Source organism: Puma concolor, chromosome A3, assembly GCF_028749965.1.
Source record: "Puma concolor isolate L17-30 chromosome A3, mPumCon1.1.hap2, whole genome shotgun sequence".
In the NCBI taxonomy this organism is placed as follows: domain Eukaryota; kingdom Metazoa; phylum Chordata; class Mammalia; order Carnivora; family Felidae; genus Puma; species Puma concolor.
The window spans coordinates 41,519,548-41,545,875 of record NC_141669.1 but is presented as its reverse complement, the minus strand read 5'-3'; the positions used below and the strand labels follow the sequence as shown (position 1 = coordinate 41,545,875).

The window sequence follows — 26,328 nt, the reverse complement described above, 5'->3', positions numbered from 1 at the left end:
CCTCCGTGCACATCCAGCAGCAGAATTCCCTGATTCAACATTCTTGCTCTAGAATCTTAAAGAAATTTAACTATTTAGGTTGATAGATCTGGATTTGTCTCTCAGCTCTGCCAATTATTACCTCTAGAGTGATTTGGGTAAAACATGTAATCTTTTTAAACCTCGATAGGTACAATAGGTACAATAATACCTTTAACTAATTTAAAGCTATTCCAATGATTAGTGTAATGGTGATAAGTACTTCACAAAGGGCCCAGCACATAAATCTTAACTGAATGTTCAATAAATTTTAAGCATTTTTATTTTTACTGTTAAAGATGTGACCTTTTGTATCCTAGGTCGTAAACCTTTCATAGCCTAGTTCTTTAGCTATGAAATGAAAATTTCACGTTTGTTGGAATTATTTGAGAGAACAAATGCAAAGTATCCAATATAGTACCTGGCACATAGAGAGCACCCAATAAAGAGTAACAATTATTATTATTTATACTAACTATGAAAAAATCAACGGGATAAACCTAACACTCTTGTCTGCACTGCTTTAGTAAATATTTAGTTGATAATGAAGATGATATCTTACCACATTAAAAAATAAGCTTGGAGAGATTTGATAAGTAGCTTCTAATATAGCAATACCTTTATTAAACTCTGTCAATGCCTTCTACCCCTCACTCCCCTTGGCTCTTGGAATGCTCAGTTGCATAAGGCAACATTAGAATACAATCACCTTCATCTGCTTAAAACAACAACAACAACAACAAAAACCATTCTGGGACTGAAAGCAATGCCCTTTGTCCCCACTATGTAAATTTTGAAGGGAACAGATTAAAATATTCACTGCACATCTGAAGTGAAATTTATTTTATAGATGTGTCTAACACCGGATATTATTCTAATTTTATGTTTCAATGTTTAGGGTTGGCTTTAAATTTCTTTTATTACTAATCTATATAAATTATTATATTTTATTGGCTCTGGTTAGCTTTGTGTGTATCTTTTATCTCTGGGGAATTCATATTTATGTCCACATTTGAGGTTTTTTTGAATTCTTTCTAAACTGAAGTTACTCCCTTAGGAGACCGGTATTCTAGTTTTGTCTCTGCCATGACTAGCTGCCTAACCTGGAGTAAATCACTTGCTCTCTCTCTGGGTCTCAGTTCTCTTTTTAATCAATGGGGGGAGCTGGATTAAGTGATCTGTAATCTCCATTCCAGCTCTATGGATATGTGGTTCTCTGTCTTGTAGGTGATGTCCTACCTAGCACTTAAAATACCTACCTGAATATGTTAAGACTGAGAAAATGCAGGTCGCAAGATATGTCAAGCACTTCATATATAGGCTTGGTATTCAAGGAAAGAAACAAATATCAAGGTAAGAAAGAGGGACCAAAAGGTACAAAAAAGACAACAGGTTCCAGCAGCGATTACGTCATTTTGGAGGGGAGGTTGAAAAGCAGGACTCTGCCAACTGGATTAACATTTCCTCAAGGCAGATGAAAGGGCTGCTTCTCCTGATCACTAACTGGGATAAGGCATCTTCGGTAAGCAACCTGGATTGGGTTTCAGTGGGGTCGCCTCCACAAAGCATTAGCAGCAATTGTTTGGGGACTTAATTAGGTTGGGTCCAAATGCCAGAACAAGATCCAGAGTCTGCTTTGGTAGATAGAGCACCGGACCAAGTAATACGGCCTCGTGCTAGGCCTGACACTAGGTTACGTTCCAGGTGGAAAAGAACAGTTGAGATGGTGGAGTTTGAGGAAAAGAAGTGCTCACATTCCTTGCCTCTTAGAACACTCCCGGGAGGAGGTTGGTGGGTCGGACAGAGTTGGTGAATGGTCGCTACCAAGCTCCCTTTGAGAGCGGGACTTGAACTGTCTGTACAACACACCTCCCTCTTTGGAGATTCTTGATTCTTTTAACTAGAGAAAATTAGATTAAAGGACTGTCAAGTCAGTCTCGAGTGCCTCACGAAGGGAAACAGACAAGAGATTCTGGCAAGAGGGAGGGAGCAAACACAGCTAGCCACCTGCTTTGGCTGCCCGGCCTACCCGCCTAGACAGCTGTCAGTTCCGGGTGCGGAGGCGGGACCGCGCTCTCTCCACCGTCGTGTGCGCACTCTCCACCAATCAGCGGCGTAGAAATGTTCCGAAGACATTGATTGGCTCAACTGCTTGGCGCGCTCAGGGACTTAGAGCTGCAGTTGGCTGAGGCGTTGCCGTGGCGACAGTCGCGCACAGGCGCATTGCACACCGGTATGGCTGCTAAGCAACAGCAAACATTCCGGGGTACTGTCAACTTTCTGCTACCAGACCTGGGTTTGCTGTCTCTGGAGACCCTCGGCGGCGGCGGCTGTGGCTGCTCTAGACTGACTTGGTGAGTCCAGAGGAATCCCGCTGTGGGGCTGGGCTCGCACTTCTAAGCCAGAGACAGCTTGGCTTTCTGAGCACACAAGGAAAGGCTGAGAGAGGCAGAGAAAGTCCGTGGAAAGGCATTTAGTGGTCATTTGCTACCTACCTATTATTTTAGAGGAGTAGAACGTGAGGAATAGAGATAATCAGGAGACTTGTCCGAGATCTCACACGGAGTGGTCAAATCCAAACCTGCGCTACTCAATGTGGTAGCCACTAGCCACATTTGGCGAGTCGGAGCTGAGGTCTGCTCTAAATGTGAAGTACACACTGGATTTCGAAGACGTGGTAACAATCAATGAAATAAGACATTGATAAGTTTTATATAGATTACATGTTGAAATGAGAATATTTTGGATACGTTAAATAAAGCACATTATTAAAATTAATTTAACCCGTTCCTTTTTTGGGTATTTTTTTTTAATATGGCTACTTGAAAATTTTAAATTGTGTAGGAGGATTTGATTGGCCAGCACAGATCTAGATTGAAACATAAACCTGCTGACACCTGTTTCAAGACCTTATATGCTATTGATGGTGTTTGGGGGGTGATGGTGGGGTATGGAGCCGATGGCCAAGAAAGAATTCTTGAAGATGTCTCTGGTCCAAAAAGGTGATTTTATTAAAGCATGGGGACAGGACCCATGGGCAAAAGGAGCTGCACTGGGGTTGTGAAGAGTGACTGATTGTATATCTTCAGGCTGAGAGGGGGTTAGGGACAGTGTAAGTCTCTAAGGAATTTTGGAAGCAAGGTTTCCAGGACCTTGAGGGGCTAGCTGTTGTTAGGAAAAAGTCATTTATTACTGTTTAATAAAACCTCAGTCATGAGACCCTTCAGATTTATATCAGGGGCCATATGCTTGGAGTATAATTGCCAACATATACTTGGGGGTTAAAGATGAAGTTTGCAAAGGAATTTTTATGTGTTTAAGGAAATTCACAGGTTCCTAGTGGGTCAGGATAATGTTAAGCCAAGATTCCCTTTTGCCCCTACCAAAGTGTCATCTTTGAGGCAGCTGAGCTCCTAGAGAAAGGTCACTCTGCCTGTTTTAAGGACTCGTCAATGGGCAGTAAGGGAATTTAATTTATCATTTGCCTTAGTTTCCCACATCACCGTGGCAAGCACTTAAACCCCCTTACATCTTGATGGAGGTGATATTAGGGCTCCAGGAAATGGAATCTAAGGTTTCTGGAGATGGGGCTATGGATAAGATTGCCTTTTTCTTGCAGTTTACTAAGTTATCTGTAAACTGAAGGAGACTCATGTCCTGCATGACTGTGATCTCTGTCAGCCAACCATTTGTTTTCTTTCCTTCCCTTTGTTCTCGGGCATCAAGGAGTGTCCAGGGAATCACATGTATCCCACCTGGGGGAGCAGGGTGCTGTTAGCTTGTACTTTGCTCTCAGCTTGTCTTATTCTCCCTCATCACTATGGAATTATTTTGAAGGAAAGTATCTGCACCCATCTGGTGGGGTGGGCATGAGTGGTTGTGAGGATGCAAGACCATTACCAAGGGCTCCTAGTTCTAGTGTTCTAGGACCTTTCTACTCAAAGTGTATGGATCAGAATGTGCAGTTTAACCATTTCCTCAGGAGATTCTCATGCATATAAAAGCCCCAGGAGCACTGTTTTAGGATTTAGTCCACAGCTCTTCCCCCCACCTCCACCCCACCCCACCCCCTCCCCCCCCACCCCCCACCTTTGGTTTTTTTTATTTTGCTTTTTGAGTACCTAGGCTCTATTTCTCGGATTTCCTGCATTAGAGCTACCTGCATTTTGAACAAGCTCCCCAGGAGATGTTTTGCATATTCAAGCATGAAAAACATCGATCTCCATACTAATTGCATTTCTTTTCATCCTTCAAAATCTAGACGAGTACAGTCCCCAAATCAGAGACATCTGCAGCAGCAGCATCGCCCAGGAACTTGTTAGAAATGCAAATTCCTGGATCCCACCCCAGCTACAGGGCTTCTCGAAGGCCAGGCATTTTCATTTCTCTGATTCAAGTCCTCGGTTGGGAGGAATGGGTAACTTTGTGGGTTTTCTTTGGGGAGTGAGCAAATTCAGCTCCCCCTGGTTCTTAAGTCACTTCTACTGGACCCACTTCCCCAGTTATTTTGCTCTACTTTTCATTTTTCTTTTCCTGACCCGATTCTTTCCAGGAGTGAGGATGGCATTCCAATCCTCAGCGAAAGATGCCAAACTGAAAAATACTGAAAAGCAGGTGGAAAACCCTATCCTTGAAAGACTGAACAATATACAAAAAAAGGGAAGACTGAGTTTTATAGTACCCACAGAAAATGAATCTGACACACAATTCCTGACGTTTAGACACAGTACAAAAGCTCAAGAGAGAACAAGAAAACGACAGCAGCCCATAAGACTAGAGCCTCTGGTAAGTTCGAAAACCAGCATTTTAGCCACTTTGGCTCCAGAGGAGGTTGCAAAATTGCTATGGGGAGGATGGAAGTCATTTCTAGACTCTTAATTAACAAGAAAGGAATTAAACCCTAAAAGTTAAGACTTGTTTATGAAGTCGTAAACCCTGTAAACATCTATTCAAAAAAAATTAAGTTCCAGGTAACTGTTCAAGGTGAGGGGATACAGTGGTGAACAAAGTTTTGTAGCAGATAAATCCTCTCTAGGATAATGTGCAATACAGATACTTAACTATATAAGTTGCAAGGCTCTTTTAGACATTAGGGTACCATTTAATACTGGTACCTTCAGGAAGAGTAACATACATAGTTATATACATATAGTTATATCATTTTATTACTTGTAAAATAAATGCCTCGTATCCTGAAAATTTTTGTGCATGTCTGAAAATACTTAATTTTAAGAATCCATTTATGCCCTTGAATAATTCTAAATCCATGTAAAGGAGCAATGAAAGTACACAGAATAAAAAGTGAAAGTTATCACTCCCACCCTCTGACATTAACTACTTACTGTTGTTAATGGCTGCCCTTCAGGCTCTTTATATGTTTATTTAAATGTGTGTGTTTGTGTGTGTATAAACATATATCTTTAATATAAGATTATACCATACATACTGATCTTCAGAGTGCTTATTTCACTTAAACATACAGAAAATTTTCTATTCCATGCATAATGAGTTATCTTTTCTAAAAGCAGCACTGTATTTTGTTGCACAGATGTGCCATAATATAGTATTCAGTAACTGGTGGATTTAGTATGAAACTTTTTACATTTATTTCTCTATAATATATTTAGTTTCACTTGGCAAAAGTGTATCATTAACCCTTGGTGATTAAAGTTATTCTATTTGTCTTCAGGGCAATTAATTCTTGTACATTAAATGTTTATTATGTACCTACTATGTACCAGGCATTGGGCTATACGCTGGGAATATAGCAATGAACAAAGCAGATTAGATTCCTGTTGACATTCTAGTAACCTTAAATAAATAGACTGAGCAATTTCATGTAATGATAGCTGTTATGAAGAAAATAATACAGGTGGAAACAAAGGGTGGGCTACTTTAGATTGTGTGACTACAAAGGTCTCCTTAAGGAGATGTCATCTGAACAAGTCTATAGCCTGGATCACCTACCAGACATGTGAATGAACAAGCCATTAGATGACTCCAGTCCCCAGCCTTTGAGCTGCCTCAGCTGATGCTCTGATGGAGCAAAGGCAAGCTGTCTCAAGTGAGTTCTGCCTAAATTGTAGATTTTTGAGCAAAATAAATGGAGGTGTTTCTTAAGTCACTAAGTTTGAAGCTGTTTGTAATGTACTAACAGATGACTAGAACAATATAACTAATACATGAATATGGTAATTCATACAGTACTAAAAGTAATAAGGAATAAAGTGAAAAATAGCTGAATTTCCATCATGCAGAGAGAAAGTAGCTTTGCCTTCAAGTGACTGATTTCATGTGTATGGGTATCTGTAGTTTAGTTTGTTTTTATAGAGTTCATACTATGGTTTGTTCTCTTTATGATTGCTACCCCTTCTCTCCTTCCCCCCTTTCCTCCCCTGCCTTTCTCCCTTCCCCCTTGTTTTCCTCTTCTCCTCCCTCTCCCCCTCGCCCCCTTCCTCCTCTCTCTGCCTTCCTCTCTCCTGCCCCCCCTTCCCTGTTTTACTCTTCTTTCATATCTTTTCCTTACTTGTAATTCTCCAGTCTCCAACCCCCTTGTCTATATCTAAGGTTTTCAACAGTCTAGTGTATATCCCTCTTGCCTTTCTCCATGCTCAGTTTTATACAAATGGATGAACACACACAAAATACATATTTAGGCTTTTGGATATTTGTTTTACAACATAAACATAAATGTTGCTACATGTTGCTTTTTGTACCTAAATAGACATTGTAGGACTTCCTCAAAGTCAGATGATATTTCTAGAACACATTCTTTTTAATGGTTCCCTATCCTATTAAAGTGTCCAATTGCATGAATATTCCATAATTGATTAAATCATCCTCTTTGGGACATTTATTTTACAAATATTTATACTGGTACAGCAAAATCATTTTATTATCCATCTGTACCGGTGCCTATATTCTTGTGGGATAAAGCTCCATGATTAGTACTGTTGGGTTGAATGGAAAAAATATACATACTTTTGATTCACACACATTTTACTTGAGGACCAGTTTCTCAAACCAGCACGCATGTGCTGCCTAAATTAAATTTCACTTTCACTCTTTCCGAGGTTTTCCTGTAATATCTTCCAGCCTTTTGCTGTCTGAATGGGGTGGCTGAAGCTGCACCCTCACACCGGCTGCTGCTAATCCTCTCTGTGGGATTGGTGTTGAGGGTCCTGTTCTTCTTATCTGAATTGCAGCATTCACTTTGAATTGGACTTCATTTTCTCTCCACTGACCACTGCTTTATACTGATATGTTGACAGGCAGCATTTCCCCACATTTTCTTCTTTATTTTTGTAATTTCACCTTTAAAACTTTCATTCACATCAACTTTTAAATCTGGTGTGAGGAGGGGCACCTGGGTGGCTCAGTCGGTTAAGTGTCCGACTTCAGCTCGGGTCATGATCTCACAGTCCATGGGTTCGAGCCCCACCTCAAGCTTTCTGCTGACAGCTCAGAGCCTGCAGCCTGTTTCAGATTCTGTGTCTCCCTCTCTCTGACCCTCCCCCATTCATGCTCTGTCTCTCTCTGTCTCAAAAATAAATAAACATTAAAAAAAAAAGTAAATCTGGTGTGAGGAAAGGGACTAACATTTTCTTCGAAACGTTTTGCTAGCACCACGTTTTTCCCACCAAATTAAAACACCACCTTTATAGTGTATAAACTTCTCACTATATCACGTATAAAATAGCGAGATCTGTTTACAGATCTTGATTCTTTTCTCTACTGACCTAACCACATTGTTTTGATTACAATGAGTATGTTTTGGTAAGTGGAAGGCAACTGGTTCCTCGCCATTCTTATTTTTTATATATTCTCTGTTTTAGATGGTTATCCTTCCATATAAACTTTAAAATTCATCCTTCTTAGATAAGTAATTCATTTAAAAGTGTACAGAAGTGTACACGCCTGGGTGGCTCAGTCGGTTAGGCTTCCGACTTCAGCTTAGGTCATGATCTCACAGTCCGTGGGTTCGAGCCCTGCCTCAAGCTTTCTGGTGACAGCTCAGTGCCTGGAGCCTGCTTTGGATTCTGTGTCTCCCTCTCTCTCTGCCCCTCCCCTGCTCATGCTCTGTCTCTCTCTGTCTCAAAAATAAAAACATTTAAAAAAATTTTTTTTAAAGTGTACAGAAGTTACACAGTTAAAGTCTGTTTTCTACCACTGTCCCTCATCCATTCAGCTTCCTACTCTAGAGGCAATTAATGGTAAGAGTGTGTATGCTTTCAGAGATGTGTTACGCTGTCTAAGCCTAAAGCTAGCATAATAAACAAACTTTGCTGCCCCTTACTTGCCTCATTTAATACATAACTTGGAGATCATTTCATAGCTGTCCCAAAGTTCTTTTATATCAATTTGCTTTATAGCTCATAATGTACCATATGAATGTACCATAGTGTATTTAGTAAGCCCCAAATTTATAGATTAGGTTTTTAAAATAGTATTTTTATGACAACAGTGTTACAGTGAATAATCTTGTGCATATGCCATCTCCTACACTTGAGATTCCATCTGTAGGCAGACGTCCTAGAAATGGAGTCGCCAACTCAAAACATATGTACGTTTGTAATTTTGGTTAGTAAATGTTGCTTCAGTAATACAAGAAAAATGCTGTCTCAGAGTAGCTTTAATTTAAGTTTCTTCTTGAAAAAGGTTGAATGTTTTTTCATATGTTTAGGAATTATTTTTCTCTCTGTGAATATATGGATCTTCATGTCTTATTTTCTAATTGGGCAGTTGGTGTTTTTCTCATTGATTTGCCTGAGTTCTTCCTATATTAGGAAATAAGCCCCTTATCTGTGATAAGCATTATAAAAATTTTCAAGTTTTGTTTTAATTCCTAATTTTTATGTAATTGAGTTTGTGTCTTCTGAGTTTTATGTGATACTTAGGCCCTACACTTAGCAAGATTGTAAAAATAAAATTATTTAGTGATGTCTTAGATACTTCTCTTTAAAAATTACTTTAAGATTATTTTTATTTTACATTTAAATCTTTGATCTATTCACAGTTTTCCCAGTGTAATTAATGAGAGGATCCAACTTTGTCCCTACTAGCTTTACAGTTATTTCATTATTATGTATTGAATAATATTATTTTCCTTAAAGTATAACCTTTGTTATAAACTCAGTTCCCCTTTATATTTTGGGATCTGTTGCTGGATTTTCTATTCTGATCCATTGATCTTTTCATGTGTCCAGAATACAAAGTTTTAATTATTGTAGTTTTATAACATTTTATTTATTTTTTTTAAATGTTTATTTTTGAGAGAGAGAGAAAGAAAGAGCATAAGCTGGGGAGGGGCAGAGAGAGAGGGAGACACAGAATCTGAAGCAGGCTCCAGGCTCTGAGCTGTCAGCACAAAGCCCGACTTGGGGCTTGAACCCACGGACTATGAGATCATGTCCTGAGCTGAAGTCGGATGCTTAACCAACTGAGCCACCCAGGTGCCCCTTTAGTTTTATAACATTTTAATATCTGGTAGGGCTGGTCACTCATTTTTCCCCCCAGAGCTTTTGTGGCTATTCTTTCTAATTATTTTTATGTATTAAATTTAGAATCAGATTTCTAATCTCCAATATATCCTGTCAGGATGATATTAAATTTATAGATTAACTTGATGATTAACTTGATTAACTAGATTAACTTGATATTTTTTAATAATTAATTTTCCAAATCAAGAACAAAATCAAACTTCATTTGTTTGCTTTTTCTTTCATGACTATCATGAGTGTTTTGAAGTTTTCCTCATCTGACTTTTACTTGTTTCTTATTAAGTTTATTAACAGGTTTTATTTCTGGACGTTAATTTTGTGCCAGTTTTTCTGTTTATTCTCTCAAGTGTTTCAGGTAAACAATAAAATCATCTGGTAATAATGACACTTTTGCCACCTTCTTTCCAATTTTTGTATTTATACTGTGTCTTTGAACTACTGTATTGGCTAATATGTGTAAAATATTAGAAACAATAGTGTGGACAGTAGACATTTTTGTCTTTCTCCTGAGATTAGTAGGAATGTTTCTAAGTGTTCCCCCTTTAAGCATGATATTAGCCATTGAGATTTTTTTTTAATGTTTTATTTTTGAGAGAGAGACAGAGACAGAGCTTGAGTAGGAGAGGAGCAGAGAGAGAGGGAAACACAGAATCCGAAGCAAGCTCCAGGCTTTGAACTATAGCACAGAGCCTGATGTGAGACTCGAACTCACCAGTGGTGAGATCATGACCTGAGCTGAAGTCAGATGCTTAACCAACTGAGCCACCCAAGCACCCCTAGCCATTGAGATTTTTAAGGAAGTTATCTATCCTTTCTTGATTAATGTTTTTATCAAAAATAGATTATCAAAAAATCATAAATAGGGGCATCTGCTTGTCTCAGTCAGAAGAGCATGTGACTCTTGATCTCAGGGTTGTGAGTTTAAGCCATGTTTTGGGTGTAGCGATTACATAAACAAACTTTACAAAGTCATAAATAGAATTTTATCAAAAATAGTTGAATTTTATCAAATGCCTTTTTGACGTATATGGAGATGAGCATGGCATTTTCCCCATAATTAACATTTGGCATTTCCTCATACTTTTGCAGTTTTTGTTTTAATTCTACATGAGACTTTATAGTTTGCTATAATAAGGTCCTTTTCTTGTTAAATTCTTTTTTTTTTTAATTTTTTTTTTACGTTTATTTTATTTTTGGGACAGAGAGAGACAGAGCATGAACGGGGGAGGGGCAGAGAGAGAGGGAGACACAGAATCGGAAACAGGCTCCAGGCTCCAAGCCATCAGCCCAGAACCTGACGCGGGGCTCGAACTCACGGACCGCGAGATTGTGACCTGGCTGAAGTCAGACGCTTAACCGACTGCGCCACCCAGGCGCCCCTCTTGTTAAATTCTTAAGTATTTCAGTTTTAGGTTTTTTTTTATTGTGATCCAATTTCTGTCTTAGTACAGAAAAAAGCAAATGTGTTTACTTTGTAACAGAAACCTCACCAATATTGTTTTCAATCCTTATTTTTACTTTAGTAGCTAGGCTTTCATTTTTATTTATTTATTTATTTATTTATTTATTATTTATTTATTTTAACGTTTATTTATTTTTGAGACAGAGCATGAATGGGGGAGGGTCAGAGAGAGAGAGGGAGACACAAAATCTGAAACAGGCTCCAGGCTCTGAGCTGTCAACACAGAGCCCGACGTGGGGTTCGAACTCACGGACGGTAGATCATGACCTGAGCCAAAGTCAGACGCTTAACCAACTGAGCCACCCAGGTGCCCTTAGGCTTTCATTTTTAATGTATATAATATCACTGATAGTTAGATAATTTTGCTCTTTTTTCCTAGTGTTTACACCAATTACTTTATTTTTTAGATTAGGGGTCACTGTGGCCCATGGGTTAAATACAGTCCTGTAACCTGTTTTTGTAAATAATGCCATATCCATTTATTTTCATATCATCTAAGGCTGCCTTGGTGCTTCAATAATAGAGTAGTTGTGACAGAGACCATATGGCTCACAAATCCTAAAATATTTACTGTGTGGTCCCTTACAGAGAAATTTTACTGACCCCTGTTCTAGATGCTTCAATTTGAGAATTGAAAACTAAAGGTGATAGTGAAAATAGTGACCTTGTTCTTGATTTTCATAATGGCTTTAGCTGTTACTATTTAGGATGATTGAGGTTTGCTTCTGATTTTGCTAAATAGTTAGGTTTTCCTCTGTTTCTATTTTATTATTATGAAAGTTTCAAATATATAAAATGCTACAAAGAGGGATATAATAAACAAGTGTGTGTATCCCAAATTAATAATGTTGTTTGCTTAGTTTGATTCAATATCTATTTTTATTTATTTTGTCTTTTCATTTATTTATTTATTCTGAGAGAGACAGAGATAGAGCAAGTGGGAGAGGGGCAGAGAGAGAGAGAGAATCCCAACAGGTTCCACAGTACCAGTGAAACCGTGACATCAAGACCTGAGCTGAAACCAAGAGTTGGCTTGATTGAGCCACCTAGGTGGCCCTGATTCAATATCTATTTTTAAAGGAATGTTATAAATACATTTCAAATACCTTTGTATCCCATTTTAGTCTCAATGCCCTCTTTCCTTTCTTGGAGATTATCACTATTAGGGTTTGTGTGAATCTATCTAACTTTTTGTATTTTTGCCACTTTATTTGAAAAAATCAATGTCTCCCAACATTTTACTATAAAAAGTTCCGAATGCACAGAAAAGTTGAAAGAATAGTAAAACGAATATTTATACACCATCCACCTAGATTCAAAGTTATTAGTGTTTTGCCATATTTGCTTTCTTTCTCTCTGCGTATGCTTGTTACTTTGTTATTTAAAAGTAAATTGTAAGGGACTTCTTTAAGCTGAAATCAAAGGGTACTAGTTAGTAACAGGAAAATATGACAGTATAAAGCTCACTGGTAAAGGTGAATACATAGTAAAATTCAGAATAATCTAATGTAAAGGTGGTGGATTAATCTCTTATTTATAAAGCTAGTTGAAGACTAAAAGACAAGAGTAGTAAAAATTACTATAATTGCAATACTTTGTTATGAATGCACAAGATAAAAAGATACAAACTGTGATATTAAATGTTGATGGGGGTTCCCTTTTCTACACATTCTCGCCAACATTTTTTTTATTATCTTTTTGATCATAGCCATTCTGACAAGTGTGAGGTGATATTTCATTGTGGTTTTGATTTGCACTTCTCTAATGATTAGTGATGTTGAGCATCTTTTTATATACTTTCTGGCCATCTCCATGTCTTTGGGGAAAAAATGTCTATACAGATCCTCTTTCCATTTTTTAATTGGATTGTTTTGATTTTGCTATTGAGTGGTATGAGTTCTTTATAGATTTTGGTACTTAACCCCCTATCACCATATAATTTGCACATATTTTCTCCCACTTGGTAGATTGCCTTTTCATTTTGTTTATGGTTTCATTTGCTGTGCAGAAGCTTTTCTCCCCTTCTTACCTTGTGATTCTGGTCTGTGTTGATTTTCCACATTGATATAGCTGAGATCCTCCTGCCCCCATCTCTATAGTCTTTTCCTTTCTACAGTGAGTGGCTCAAGAGGGATTTTTAACCAAAACCAAATGTTATTTACACATACCTGAAAATTTAACAGCTGTTTCCTATGCTTACTCTCAAGCTTTTCTTTCTCGCTCCAGTTGTAAGAGATTAGCTATCATGCTAAAGTCATTTTGCTTAGAGCGGCACCTGGGTTGCTCAGTGGGTTGCGCATCCAACTCTTGGTTTCAGCTCAGGCCATAATCTCACAGTTTTATGGGCTCGAGCCCCATATCAGTTCTGTGCTGGCAGCAAGGAGCCTGATTGGGGTATTCTCTTTCTTCCTCTCTCTTTCTGCCTATCCCCCGCTCACACTCTCTCTCTTATAGTAAATAAATAAACTTTAAAAATAAATCAATAGGGGCACCTGGGTGGCTCAGTCGGTTGAGCGGCCGACTTCGGCTCAGGTCACGATCTTGCGGTCCGTGAGTTCGAGCCCCGCGTCGGGCTCTGTGCTGACAGCTCGGAGCCTGGAGCCTGTTTCAGATTCTGTGTCTCCCTCTCTCTGACCCTCCCCCATTCATGCTCTGTCTCTCTCTGTCTCAAAAATAAATAAATGTTAAAAAAAATTTTAAAAAAAATAAATCAATATATAAATAATGCTTAGAAGCCTAAAGCCATTATGGTGAATTCCTTGCTTTAGTGTATTATGTTGAATGCTAGATTTTATTGCCTTAATCTGAAATTAGATTAGCCTAATATAATGCCACAATTTCTTTTATTTTTTGCCACAATTTCTTTTAGATCTCCAACCAATTATGTCTATGGGAATTGATTAATGACTTTGGGGTACAGTGCGAGAATTGTACAATCCTTCCCACAATGACTGTTTTAGTGGATGGTGGGATTTGTAATGCACAATTACTGAGTATGCGATCTCATGCCTCTGAGCCTTTCTGTCACAACCTTACCCATAGAAGTATTCGTTGGTAATTAAAGGACAGAATTAATAGAAACCAAATAGAAAAGTCTTAGTCTTGTAATAAACCATGGTCATAACCACCACAATGATTGTGACTTCGTCAGCAAGTTACTCCAGGAAGATCAATTTCCAACAGGAATAGAGTCCAACGTTCATGTTGTAAGAATAAGACAAGTTCTCGTTAACACTGAAAAAATTAACATGTCTCTTTATTCCCCAAAGCCAGTGCTAAAAGTCTACCAAGATCATAAGAGGCCAGAATACATATATGAACAGAACCGACTTCAGTTAATCTCTTCTGGAATCATAAAACCTCCAGGAAGCACTGAAGAAAGAAGTTCTACCAAATTATCTGTTCAGTTTCTTGAGCCTCAATATACTGTGAGGAAGAAAAAACAGGTATACTATTAAAGTACTTAATTAATCCTTTCAATTTAGTTTTAGTTTCCTATAACGTTGCTAACATGCTTTTAACTCATAAGAACAGTTGCAAAATTTTTCTCTATCAGGTTGCACAATGGATTTGGGAAATACAGTACTTCTCAGTTCTTACTCAAGGAAAATTTGGACAGTAGAGGAAAATCATAAAGGAAAACTTCCAGCATCTATATGGTGTTCCCTAATCTTCTCTTACATATTAAAAGAAGACATAATAGTGTTTTGAATTTTATTTTACCTTTTATGAAATTTTCATCATTATTACCCAAAATGACAATCTTTTGAAGACCTTGGTGAAAGGCAATAAAACAGAAACTGAACCAGCTAGAAAGACAATTTTTGTAATTGGTGAGTTGTAGAGTGGGCAGATACCTTGCAAGGAGTCCTTGAATAGTAGCTCTGGGAGAAACCACCAGAGCATGGCTTTCTATAAATACCTGCAGATAATTAAACAAAGGAATAGAAGTGGGAAAAAATGTGGACACACTCACAGTAAAAATGCCAACAGACCCGAGAATTCTCTGAGCTTTTTATTGAGAGGATCCTTCTAGACTTGTTGAACATTTCAGTGTCAGTTATGTTTCAGGCTTTGGGCTAGAGTGGTAGAAAGGAAGAGATGAAGACAGGCTTCATCCTCGAGGATTTCAGACTCTTTGGGTGGGTACGTGGACAAGTGAATGCTCCAGCTCGGGAGGTTGTGATAAAAACTCTGGTTGGTCATTTAAGCTACAAAATCCTGGAGAACTGAACAGGAGGGAAAGCTTGCACCTGGTGGTGAGAGGGATGGTCAGTGGAGGAAAAGCTACCATAGAGAATGGCACTAATAAGCTTGGAGGAGTGAATGGAAAGTTAGTAAGGCAGAGGAGGTGGGAGAGTGGTGGGCTTGAGAAGCCAGCTGGAAGAGGCTCACTGTGGGTGTGGGTGAGATCACCCTGAAAGAATATCACATGATTAGTTATATAAAATTATAAACCCTCAACTAATTTGGTTTCTGTGAAGTAGGAAAGGAGAACAGGCTATCTTAAGTAGAGCCAAGAAAGAACTGATTGCTCATAAGTTAGCTTATTTGGTATAAAGTGGGCATCATGACCTTGAATTTAAAGAAGAAGAATGAAATTGTGCACATCTGGGATGAAGGGAGGAGGATGAAAGGGAATGTTAAATTGTGTGTTATGCGTGGTTGTAGCGGTAACTAAGTGAAGAATTCAAATAAGAGCCAGGGGTTGAAGGGAAAATATGGAAGAAAGGGAATATTCCATATAAAAGGAGAAAGTATTATTCTGATAAGAGGGTCATTTTGGTGGTGGTGGGGGGTGGGTATTGATTTCTCAGAAGGAGCTTAGAATGGAAATGCACCAGTGAGGATTCCCTGAGAGATAAAAGAAGGCAGTTGGAGGCGTTGCTTCTAGTAATTAAGGAAGATTGCCTTATCAAATTGGACTAAACATCCATCATAGAGAGCACTACAAGTGTTCTACACTTTATGAATAAATGCTTCTTTTGTTCCCTTTGCCCCACAAAATCTGAACTTATGTGGCTACTTAAATTGAATCACATTTTCGCATTGAGCTACATAATTGGAAATAAGTATGCAGCTGAAAATATATAGGCCTATTGTTGAAGAAATCTTGTACTTAGAAGGCAGTAAAACTTCTTGAAGGATATAATAAAGAAAATACATGCATTTTCTGTAAAATATTGATACTCCACTCTCATAAAAATATTAAAGTTGACTATAGCCCTTGTTGAAACATTGGGACAAGGCAATGTGTATTTTGTCTTTGGGCCTTTTTTTGTTGTTGTTAGAGAGAGCGAGAGTGAGAGAGCACATGCATGTGGGAGGGAGAGAGCGAGAGGGAGAGAGAATCCCAGGCTCCATGCTTAGAGCAGAGCCCACCATGGGCCTCAATCCCTCAACCCTGGGATCATGACCAGAGCTGAAATCAAGGGTTAAAGCTCAAGGACTGAGCCAGGCAGGTGCCCCTGGCCTATTCTTTCACATAAGAAAACAGTGTGGTTGCTGCTGTCTCTGGCCAATAAGTGAAAGAAGCACATTTTATCTTTTGAATTCAAAGATGTATTTCCTTCAGCTCTAAACTTTCCAGGATTTTCATCTCAAACTCCTATTCAACAGGGTATATTTAATCAAGAGATGGAAAATGATGACACCTGTGAATGCAAATGTTATGAAGACGTTGTTCCGTAGAGCTTGTGGTAATCAATCTCTCAGAGAAATGGCAGCCTCTGTTAGTTATGCTAACAGGCAATAAAGATATCATTTATATATTTGCATCGGCTATTCAACAAAGCAGGTCTGCGATGGGGATTCTTGTGTCTTAGTGCCAGTTGCCCCTCCACTGTCAGAGAGACAAGGTGATGACAGTTATCACCCTCCCCCACAGGAGGAGAGGGTGTGTGTGATGTTGCCCCAAGGTTTGTTGAGGAGGAACAAAGGAGTGTGAGCGGCACTGAGAGCACAGACAGGGGAGCTGGGGGTTTAGAGCAAAGCTCAAGTGTGTGAACATGGTGGGGACTTAGCCTTGATGCTCCAATGGTGGTCCACAGTATACGCAGGTTAGAAATGCAGGATCACAGGCTCCACCCCAGACTTGACAGAAGCTGCAATTTAACAGGACACCTAGATAATTCACACTCACGTTTAAATGTGAGAAACACTGGTCTACAGAACTGGCAATTATGAATTTGTAACATGTATACTTCTCCAAGGGTATTATTACATAGTGATCCCCCAATGCTCAGTGTAACCACCCCTTACATTTACTCAAAAGTATTTTATTATGAGCTATGATGACAGCTGTCTAAGAATTCACACACTGAAAAGCATTAAGATTGTCAGAACTAGGTGAGGAGGTTAAGGGGAGAGGCCACGGTCAAGATAGACGCTAAGCAACTGAGCAGGAAAAGTGGACTCCCAAGAACACCAGAGAAGTAGTGGCATTTTGATGTAATAAACACTTGACTTCAAAGAAGGCAGCAGTGAGAGCTGATGTTGGGGGTTTGGGAAAGGGGATGGACACCTGGATAAGGAGTACTTGGAAGGAATATTATCACTCCTTACAATAATTTGAAGTTTTCAGTTCAAAAATATTGGGGCGCCTGGGTGGCTTAGCCAGAGTGCCACATCGGCTGAAAGCTGAACATGAAGCCTGCTTAGGATTCTCTCTCTCTCTCCCTCCCTCCCTCTGCCCCTCCCCTAAGTGCATGTTCTGTCTCTCAAACTAAAGAAAAAAAATTTTTTTTAATACTTGCCTTTGAGCACTAGACATCTCAGGAACTTCAGTAATTAGTGCTTGAGGTTAATATTTTATCATGTTTTTTTAGTCATGTCTTTTGACTTTGTTTTGCAAAAACTCATCATTTTAAAAATTGGCTTTGTTTTGATCCAGCAGCCCTCTGCTGAGATGTTCTCTCCCTCTCCTCCTAAACTGTCACGTACCAGTATTGGAAGAAGAGGTCTCTATGGGACCAGTTCCTCAGCGTACCCTAAGTACTTTTTCCATGATCGGGAAGAAGTCGTTAAAGCCAACGTTTGTAATCCTTTGCAAATCATTAAAATAATACATGAAAATGAACACCTCGGATTTCTTTATATGATCCCTGCAGTGCCAAGGTCTTCCACTGAATATGATACATATAATCTCAAGTGAGTTCTCTTTTATGAAGCAATGTATTCAACAGTAAAAGCTTCAAATAAGATCGCAAATGTTATCCATAATTGATTGGGTATTAATGGTAAATATAAAATATAATTTTGGTTATCATCCAATGACAAATGAATCGTAATCACAATAATTTTATTTTTTCCCTTTAGATTTCTTTTACTTATAGACAATATTTTATAGAGTAGCACACTTTTGTGCCTCTTCTAGGTGTGTATTATGTAATGCCATATATTTTTAATCAGTATTACAAAGATAATTTTGATATCTTGTGATTACTGAGAAAAGAAGAAGGCAATGCGTAAAAAGTAGGTGCATGATTTGTGTTACATGTTCTTTCAACTTTGCTTAGTAGAGTGGGAATAAGGATTTTTTTTAAGTAAAAGGAGCTTGATAACTTAAGGTATTTATATAGATGAATAACACACATACATTCACATAGACTATTATTTCTAAGCACACATTTGTTCTTAAAATAATTAGACGAGTTGTACAAATGTGGGTCTGTGAATTGCTTTAAAGTTCAGCACAACAGGTAGCAGAACTTAAAGTTGATACTGGCTTTCCTCCATTGTTGTTTGGTTGAGTTGACAATTGTTGTTGAGATGGTCTTTCCTGGAAGCTGATAGTAGTTTAGCTTTACCACCAAATTCTTGGAGCTACCTTCCCATTCTCTGCTGTGTAGGAAGATAAAAGGAACTCCTAGGAATTATCTTCTTCTCCCTTACTCAGCCCTGTAGTTTTGACTGAGTCGGGTAACACTGAAGACAGCACTCCTTCTAGGATTGAGTGGGAGAGAAGAATAACATTTTTAAATGATAGATTTATTATAAATCCTGAAAGAGCTTAATTAGAATGAGATATAATTTATAGAAAGAACAGATATGCCTATAAAAATCCAATCATTCAACAAAATGTATTGAGCACCCAACTCTATAGCATGAACTGTTCTAGGTGCTAGAGAGATGTTAGCGAGCCACCCAGATCAAAATTGCTGTCCTCGTGGAGCTTGCATCTTAGTAGAGAGAGACAGTAACAAACACAACATCTGAGTAAATTACAGAGAATGCTGGACGGTGATAAGTTTTACAGAAAAAGTAGAGCAGAGCGAAGGAGATTAGGAGTTCTGGGGAAGAAGTTGTGAATTAGCTGGGATGGTCAGGGTAGGCCTCATTGACAAGCGGCTATTTGAATAAGGACTGGAAGGAGAAGGAGTCAATGATGTACTGACAGAGAGAAGAAAGAAGCATTCTAGACTGCAGGAAAGTGAATACAAATGCCCCAAGTCAGGAGCATACCTGGCATGTTCAAGAAGCAAAGACTGTAGGAGAGTAAATGAGAGCTAGAAAACAGACCATGAAGGGCCTTGACAGTCATCCTATGAACATTAAGTTTTACTTTGAGAAAAGTGGAGAACCATGGATAGACTTCAAGCAGAGAAGTGTCATGATCTGAGCTACATTTTGAAAAGGACTGCTCTGGTTGCTGTATAGAGAATATTTCTTCTTGCTTCTCAAAAGCAAGAGTTGAAAAGGAAGACCAATTAGAAGGCTGTAATGATTCAGGTGAGAGACGAACCAGGGGGAGGTGATGAGAAGTGGGTCGAATTCTGGAAATAAGTTGAAGGTCAAGCCAACAGGATGTTTTTATGGACTGTATGCAAGATGGAAAACCAGAGAGGAGTCCTGGATGACTTTAATGATCCAGTTGACTGGGCTCAAGAGGAAGGTTAGAGTTGCTTGTATCTGAGACACAGAAAACTGAATGGAACAGATTTATTGGGAAAAAAAAAAGAGTTTGGGTTTGGACCTACTAATTTGGGGATGCCAAAGATATGAAAGAAGTGAGGTGATAGATGAAAGGAGAATTGGGGTCTAGTGAGGTTTTTTTTTTCTTTTTTAACATGGGAGAATTAATATAGAATAGAATTTAAAGACCTTTGATGTAAAAGAAAATAATCCCTTTAATAGTATTGTCATTCCCACCACTGCCTTACTACTTCTTTTTAAAAATTTTTTAAAATGTGTATTTATTTTTGAAAATGAGAGACAGAGCACAAGTGGCAGAGGGACAGAAAGAGAGGGAGACACAGAATCTGAAGCAGGCTCCAGGCTCTGAGCTCTCAGCACAGAGCCAACGTGGGCGTCGAACCCACGAACTGTGAGATCATGACCGGAGCCAAAGTTGGACACTTAACTGACTGAGCCACCAAGGCGCCCCAAGCCTCCAACTGTTGATTTCAGCTCAGGTCATGATCTCACAGTTAGTGACTTCGAGCCCTGTGCAGAGCCTGCTTGGGATTTTCTGTCTTCCTCTCTCTCTGCCCCTCCCCCACTCATGCTCACTCTCTCTCAGAATGAACAAGTAAATATTTTTTTTAAAAATCATGTAATTACCCAGATATCAAGAAGTGCCATTTGTGATATTCATTCCCCACTATGAGAGGAGTCAAAGTTTGCCAAATGTAAAATGATTTTCTATTAAAGATGAATACGGAAACTGTGCTTTTGTCCAATTCAGGAGATAAATTGTATATCTAGACTAATGAGCACTTGTACTTGGGGAATTGAGTTGATATTTTATACTTTTTTGAACTGATAGTAGTGATGCTTGATGATAATATGCAAGTGCTCATTTAAGAAGATAGAGTTTGGGGGGTCAGTAGTGCCTGGGAGGCTCAGTTGGTTAAGTGTCCAACTTTGGCTCAGGTCATGATCTCATGGTTCGTGGGTTCGAGGCCCATGTGGGGCTCTGTGCTGAGAGCTCAGAGTCTGGAGCCTGCTTCAGATCCTGTGTCTCCCTCTCTCTCTGCCCTTCCCCTGCTCATCCTCTGTCTCCCTCTCTCTCTCAAAAAATAAGCATTAAAAAAAAGAAGAAGATAGAGTTGGAATCCTGGTTTATTTTATTACATTTTGGGGTTGATGTTAATTTTTCCTCCCTAGCCTGAACTCCAGATATTATAAACCTAATGAAAAGATAATCATTTGGGTAGCACAAACTTGGTAGCAGCTAAATCGAAAGTTAAAACTAGTTATAAATACTGGGTCAGTGACATGAGGACATGTTATATACTAAACTCCTTTTAATAGTAATGTGATAAAATATGTCTTTGCATAGTTTTCAAGTGTAGTAAAATACGTCAGATGTGAAGTTCTACAATGATTATCTCTCTACCATGATCCCTCTCGGTGAGAAAATAGTTCTGTTTATCAAGTTTATTCTAAAATATCAACTTAGTGCTATATGTTAGGTATAATGATTTTGTCAGGAATAAGCTTCAAGGAGATGTCTAAATATGTTGGAATATCAATCTGAATAAGTACACAACTATATGCTGCAGATTATTTTGCCCAGCAAGGGGGCATAGTGGTGACTCTGGTCAGCTCTGGGGCAAGTAAAGAGGAAACTAGGTAAAGAATCAGGAACTAGGGAGATCATGAAGAGCATAGAGAACAGAGAATAGAACTGATCAAGACAAAATAATCCTGTTTTGTTGGGACTGAAGACCTTGAACAAGAGTGATTGTAACTGAAGGGTAGCTATGAGATATGGGGGAGGATTGTTGGCTAGAGAGCTGGATTATATATCCACTTTGTGTGAGAGCACATGAAAGTGAATCATCATATTTTATGTCATAAAAGATCATTAGTATTTACTTTGTTCTAGGCAAATTATTTATGTATGTCATATCATTTAATCCTCACAAAATACTATAAGATAGATACAATTATTATCTCTATTTTACAATGAGTCACAAAATGGTTAAGTAACTGCCCTAGGTCTTACAGTAAGATAGCATAATACTCTCATGGTCCATCCATGTTGTTGCAAATGGCAGGATTTTTGTTCTTTTTTATGTCTGAGTAGTATTCCACCGTGTGTGTGTGTGTGTGTGTGTGTGTGTGTGTGTGTGTGTGTGTGTGTGTATGTGTGTGTGTATACACAATTGCTGGGTATACACATACACACACACACACACACCATCTTCTTTATATTTAATGGACACTTGAGGTTGGTTTCATATCTTGGCTATTGCAAATAACGCTGCAGTGAACATAGGGACACATACATCTTTTTGAATTAGTGTTTTTGTTTTCTTTGTATAGATACCAAGTAGTGGAATTGCTGGATCATATGGTAAAATCTATTTTTAATTTTTTGAGGAAACTCCATATTGTTTTCCATGGTCGTTGTACCAATTTACATCCCCATCAACAGTCTACAAGGATTCCCTTTTCTCCACATCCTCACCAACATTTGTTATTTCTTGTCTTTTTGATAATAATGATTCTGACAGATGTAAGGTGATTGATACCTCATTGTGGTTTGGTTTGCATTCCCCTGATGATTAGTGATGTTGGGTATATTTTTATGTACCTGTTGTCCATCTGTATGTCTTCTTTGGAAAAATATCTATGCACATCCTCTGCCCATTTTTTATTTGGATTGTTTGGGTTTTTTATTATTGAGTTGTATGAATTCCTTATATTTTTTGAATATTAATCTCTTACCAGATACATGATGTGCAAATATAGTCTCCTATTCAGTAGGTTCCCCTTTTATTTTGAAGATTTCCTTCACTGTATTGAAGCTTTTTAATTTGATGTAGTCCCACTTGTTTATTTTAGCTTTTGTTTCCTGTGCTTTTGGTATCAAACCAAAAAAATCATCACCAAGACCAGTCTCAAGGAGTTTACCACCAATGTTTTCTTCTAGGAGTTTTGTGGTTTCAGGTCTCATGTTCAAGTCTTTAATCTATTTTGATTTAGCTTTTGTGTATGACGTTAGATGGCAGTCCAATTTCATTCTTTTGAATGTGGCTGTCCAGTTTTCCCAGCACCATTTACTGAACATGCTGTCCTTTCCCCATTGTATATTCTTGGCTCGTTTGTCATAAAATAATTGACCATATATTCAGGCTTTTATCTCTAGGTTTCTTATTCTGTTCCATTAATCTCTATGTGTGTTTTTATGCCAATACCATATTGGTTTGATTAGTTTAGCTTCCTAATATTGTTTGAAATCAGGGAACATGATGTCTCCAGCTTTGTTCTGTCTCAGAGTGCTTGGACTATTTGGATTCTCTTGAGGTTTGTCCTATTTCTGTGAAAAATGCGTTTGGAATTTTAATAGGGATTGTACTGAATCTGTACAATACTTTGAGTGGTATGGACATTTTAATAATATTAAATTTCCCAATCTATGAGCATGGACTCTCTTTCTATTTATTTGTGTCCTCTTTGATAGTGTATTCTTAAAACTAGAATTTTACTAGAGCTATAAGAAAACACAGTGGTCAAAAGGAAAAAGATTAGACTACACTGTATATTAACTAACTTGAATTTAAAACATAAATTTAAATTTAAAACAAGGAAAAAGATTAGAAATTAGGCAACATAATTAAAAACATCTCACACTTGGATTTGTGAATCATACTAATGTTCCAGTCCTTTGCCTAAATATCTCATTTGTATGGAAATGTTATCAAATGAATCAGTAGTTACAAGCAAGCTATATCAACACCTTACCAAAAGATATCCACCATACCCAGAAAAGGATTTGAACTTTTTAAGGCATATTGAAGTATAAAATATGAAACCAAATTCTGTTTTTAGATTAATATCTCATCAATAAGCTTAAGAAGCTAGGCATGCAAGAACACACAGTATCTAATGTCAGAATAACTCACTGTGGCAGAATTGCAATTTTACCAACCTGTGTAGAAATTTTTTCATTCTATTTGTTACCAGAAAAGCAAAGGAAATCTATCAATAATGCCACTAGTAGATCAACAGATTAGATAAGAGAGATTAACACACTCCAGGACATGATTAAAATTTTACTGCAGAAAAGGAGTTTTATTGAATATTGATGCATCTATAGATATTAGTAACTTCTAGATAATAATGCACTATTTAGAATCACTGAAGTGAAATATTGGAAGAACTTTGTCATGGGGGGGCGGAATCCTACTGGCGATGAAATATTTAAGGCAAATAAAACATTATGGAAATACTTCTTAAAAACATACATTATATTTAGAGCTTATTCTGAGAATCCTGCATTCAAGTAATACATTGTTTTATTTGCAAAGGAACTCCCATATGTAAATGTTTCCCTGCTGTTATGAATTCCAAACTAAATATTATCAAAACTGTGACTATAATAAAGTCCAAGACATAACAAAAAATGTGTGAGCAGAATACCACTCTTTGCTTTTTAAAAAATTAATTTAATTTATTGGGGTACCTGGGTGGCTCAGTCAGTTAAGCACCGGACCTCAGCTCAGGTCACGATCTCATGGTTTGTGGGTTTGAGCCCCGTGTCAGGCTCTCTACTAACAGGTCAGAGTCCGCAGCCTGCTTCAGATTCTGTGTCTCCCTCTCTCTCTCTCTGCCCCTCCCCCACTTGCACTCAGTCCCTCTCTCTCTCAAAAATAAACATTAAAAAAATTAATTAACTTATTTTTAAATTTATATCCAAGCTAGTTAGGATATAGTGCAGCAATGATTTCAGGAATAGATTCCTTAATGCTCCTTACCCATTTAGCCCATCCCCCCTCCCACAACCCCTCCAGCAACCCTGTTTGTTCTCCATTTTTAAGAGTCTCTTATGTTTTCTCCACCTCCTTGTTTTTATATTATTTTTGCTTCCCTTCCCTTATGTTCACCTCTTTTGTATCTTAAAGTCCTCATATGAGTGAAGTCATATATTCGTCCTTCTCTGACTAATTTTGCTTGGCATAATACCCTCTAGTTCCATCTATGTAGTTGCCAATGGCAAGATTTCATTCTTTTTGATTGCCTAGTAATACTCCGTTGTATGTATATACCACATCTTCTTTACCCATTCATCCATCAATGGACATTTGGGCTCTTTCCATACTTTGGCTATTGTTGATAGCTCTGCTATAAACATTGGGGTACATGTGCCCCTTCAAAACAGCATACCTGTATCCCTTGGATAAATACCTAGTAGTGCAATTGCTGGGTCATAGGGTAGTTCTATTTTTAATTTTGGGGGAACCTCCATTCCAGAGTGGCTGCACCAGCTTGCATTCCCCCAGCAGTGCAAAAGGGATCCTCTTTCTTCACATACTCGCCAACATCTGTTGTTGCCTGAGTTGTTAATGTTAGCCATTCTACATTGACAGGTGTGTGGTGGTATCTCACTGTGGTTTTGATTTGTATTTCCCTGATTATGAGTGATGTTGAGCATTTTTTCATGTGTCTGTTAGCCATCTGGATGTCTTCTTTGGAGAAGTGTCTTTTTTTAAAAAATTGATATCCAAGTTAGTTATCATATAGTACAACAATGATTTCAGGAGTAGATTCCTTAATGTCCCTTACCCATTAGGCCATCCCCCACCCCCCACAACCCCTCCAGTGGTTACTGTTTGTTCTGTTTGTTCTCTATATTTAAGAGTCTCTTATGTTTTTCCCCCTCCCTGTTTTTATATTGTTTTGCTTCCCTTCCCTTGTGTTCATCTGTTCTGTGTCTTAAAGTCCTCATAGGAGTGAAGACATGCTATTTGTCTTTCTCTGACTAATTTTGCTTAGCATGATACCCTCTAGTTCCATCCATGTAGTTGCAAATGGCAAGATTTCATTCTTTTTGATTGCTGAGTGATACTCCATTGTATATAAATACCACATCTTCTTTATCCACTCATCCATTGATGGACATTTGGGCTCTTTCCATACTTTGGCTACTGTTGATAGTGCTGCTATAAACATTGGGGTACATGTGCTCCTTCAAAATAGCATACCTATATCCCTTGGATAAATACCAACTAGTGCAATTTCTGGGTCATAGGGTAGTTCTATTTTTAATTTTTTGAGGAAGCTCCATACTGTTTTCCGGAGTGGCTGCACTAGTTTTGCATTCCTACCAGCAGTGCAAAAGAGATCGTCTTTCTCCGCATCCTTGCCAACACTTGTTGTTGCCTGAGTTGTTAATGTTAGCCATTATGATAAGTGTGAGGTGGTATCTCATAGCAGTTTTGATTTGTATTTCCCTGATGATGAGTGAAGCTGAGCATTTTTTCATGTGTCGGTTGGCCATCTGGATGTCTTCTTTGGAGAAGCATCTATTCATGTCTTTTGCTCATTTCTTCACTGGATTATTATTTTTTGGGTGTTCAGTTTGATAAGTTCTTTATAGATTTTGGATACTAACCCTTT

General features: G+C 38.2%; 1 protein-coding gene across 1 annotated transcript in view; it reads left to right on the top strand.

The window, feature by feature from the left end:
- Window positions 1-1,181: 1,181 nt before the first annotated feature.
- Window positions 1,182-26,328, top strand: part of DNAH6 (dynein axonemal heavy chain 6) — a 222,804-nt gene continuing 197,657 nt past the window's right edge. The window contains exons 1-4 of the mRNA XM_086700734.1: window positions 1,182-2,372; window positions 4,571-4,803; window positions 14,250-14,426; window positions 17,873-18,129. Of these exons, the coding sequence (XP_086556860.1) occupies window positions 4,579-4,803; window positions 14,250-14,426; window positions 17,873-18,129 (659 nt within the window). The 5' untranslated portion in view covers window positions 1,182-2,372; window positions 4,571-4,578. The remainder of the gene's footprint in view (window positions 2,373-4,570; window positions 4,804-14,249; window positions 14,427-17,872; window positions 18,130-26,328) is intronic.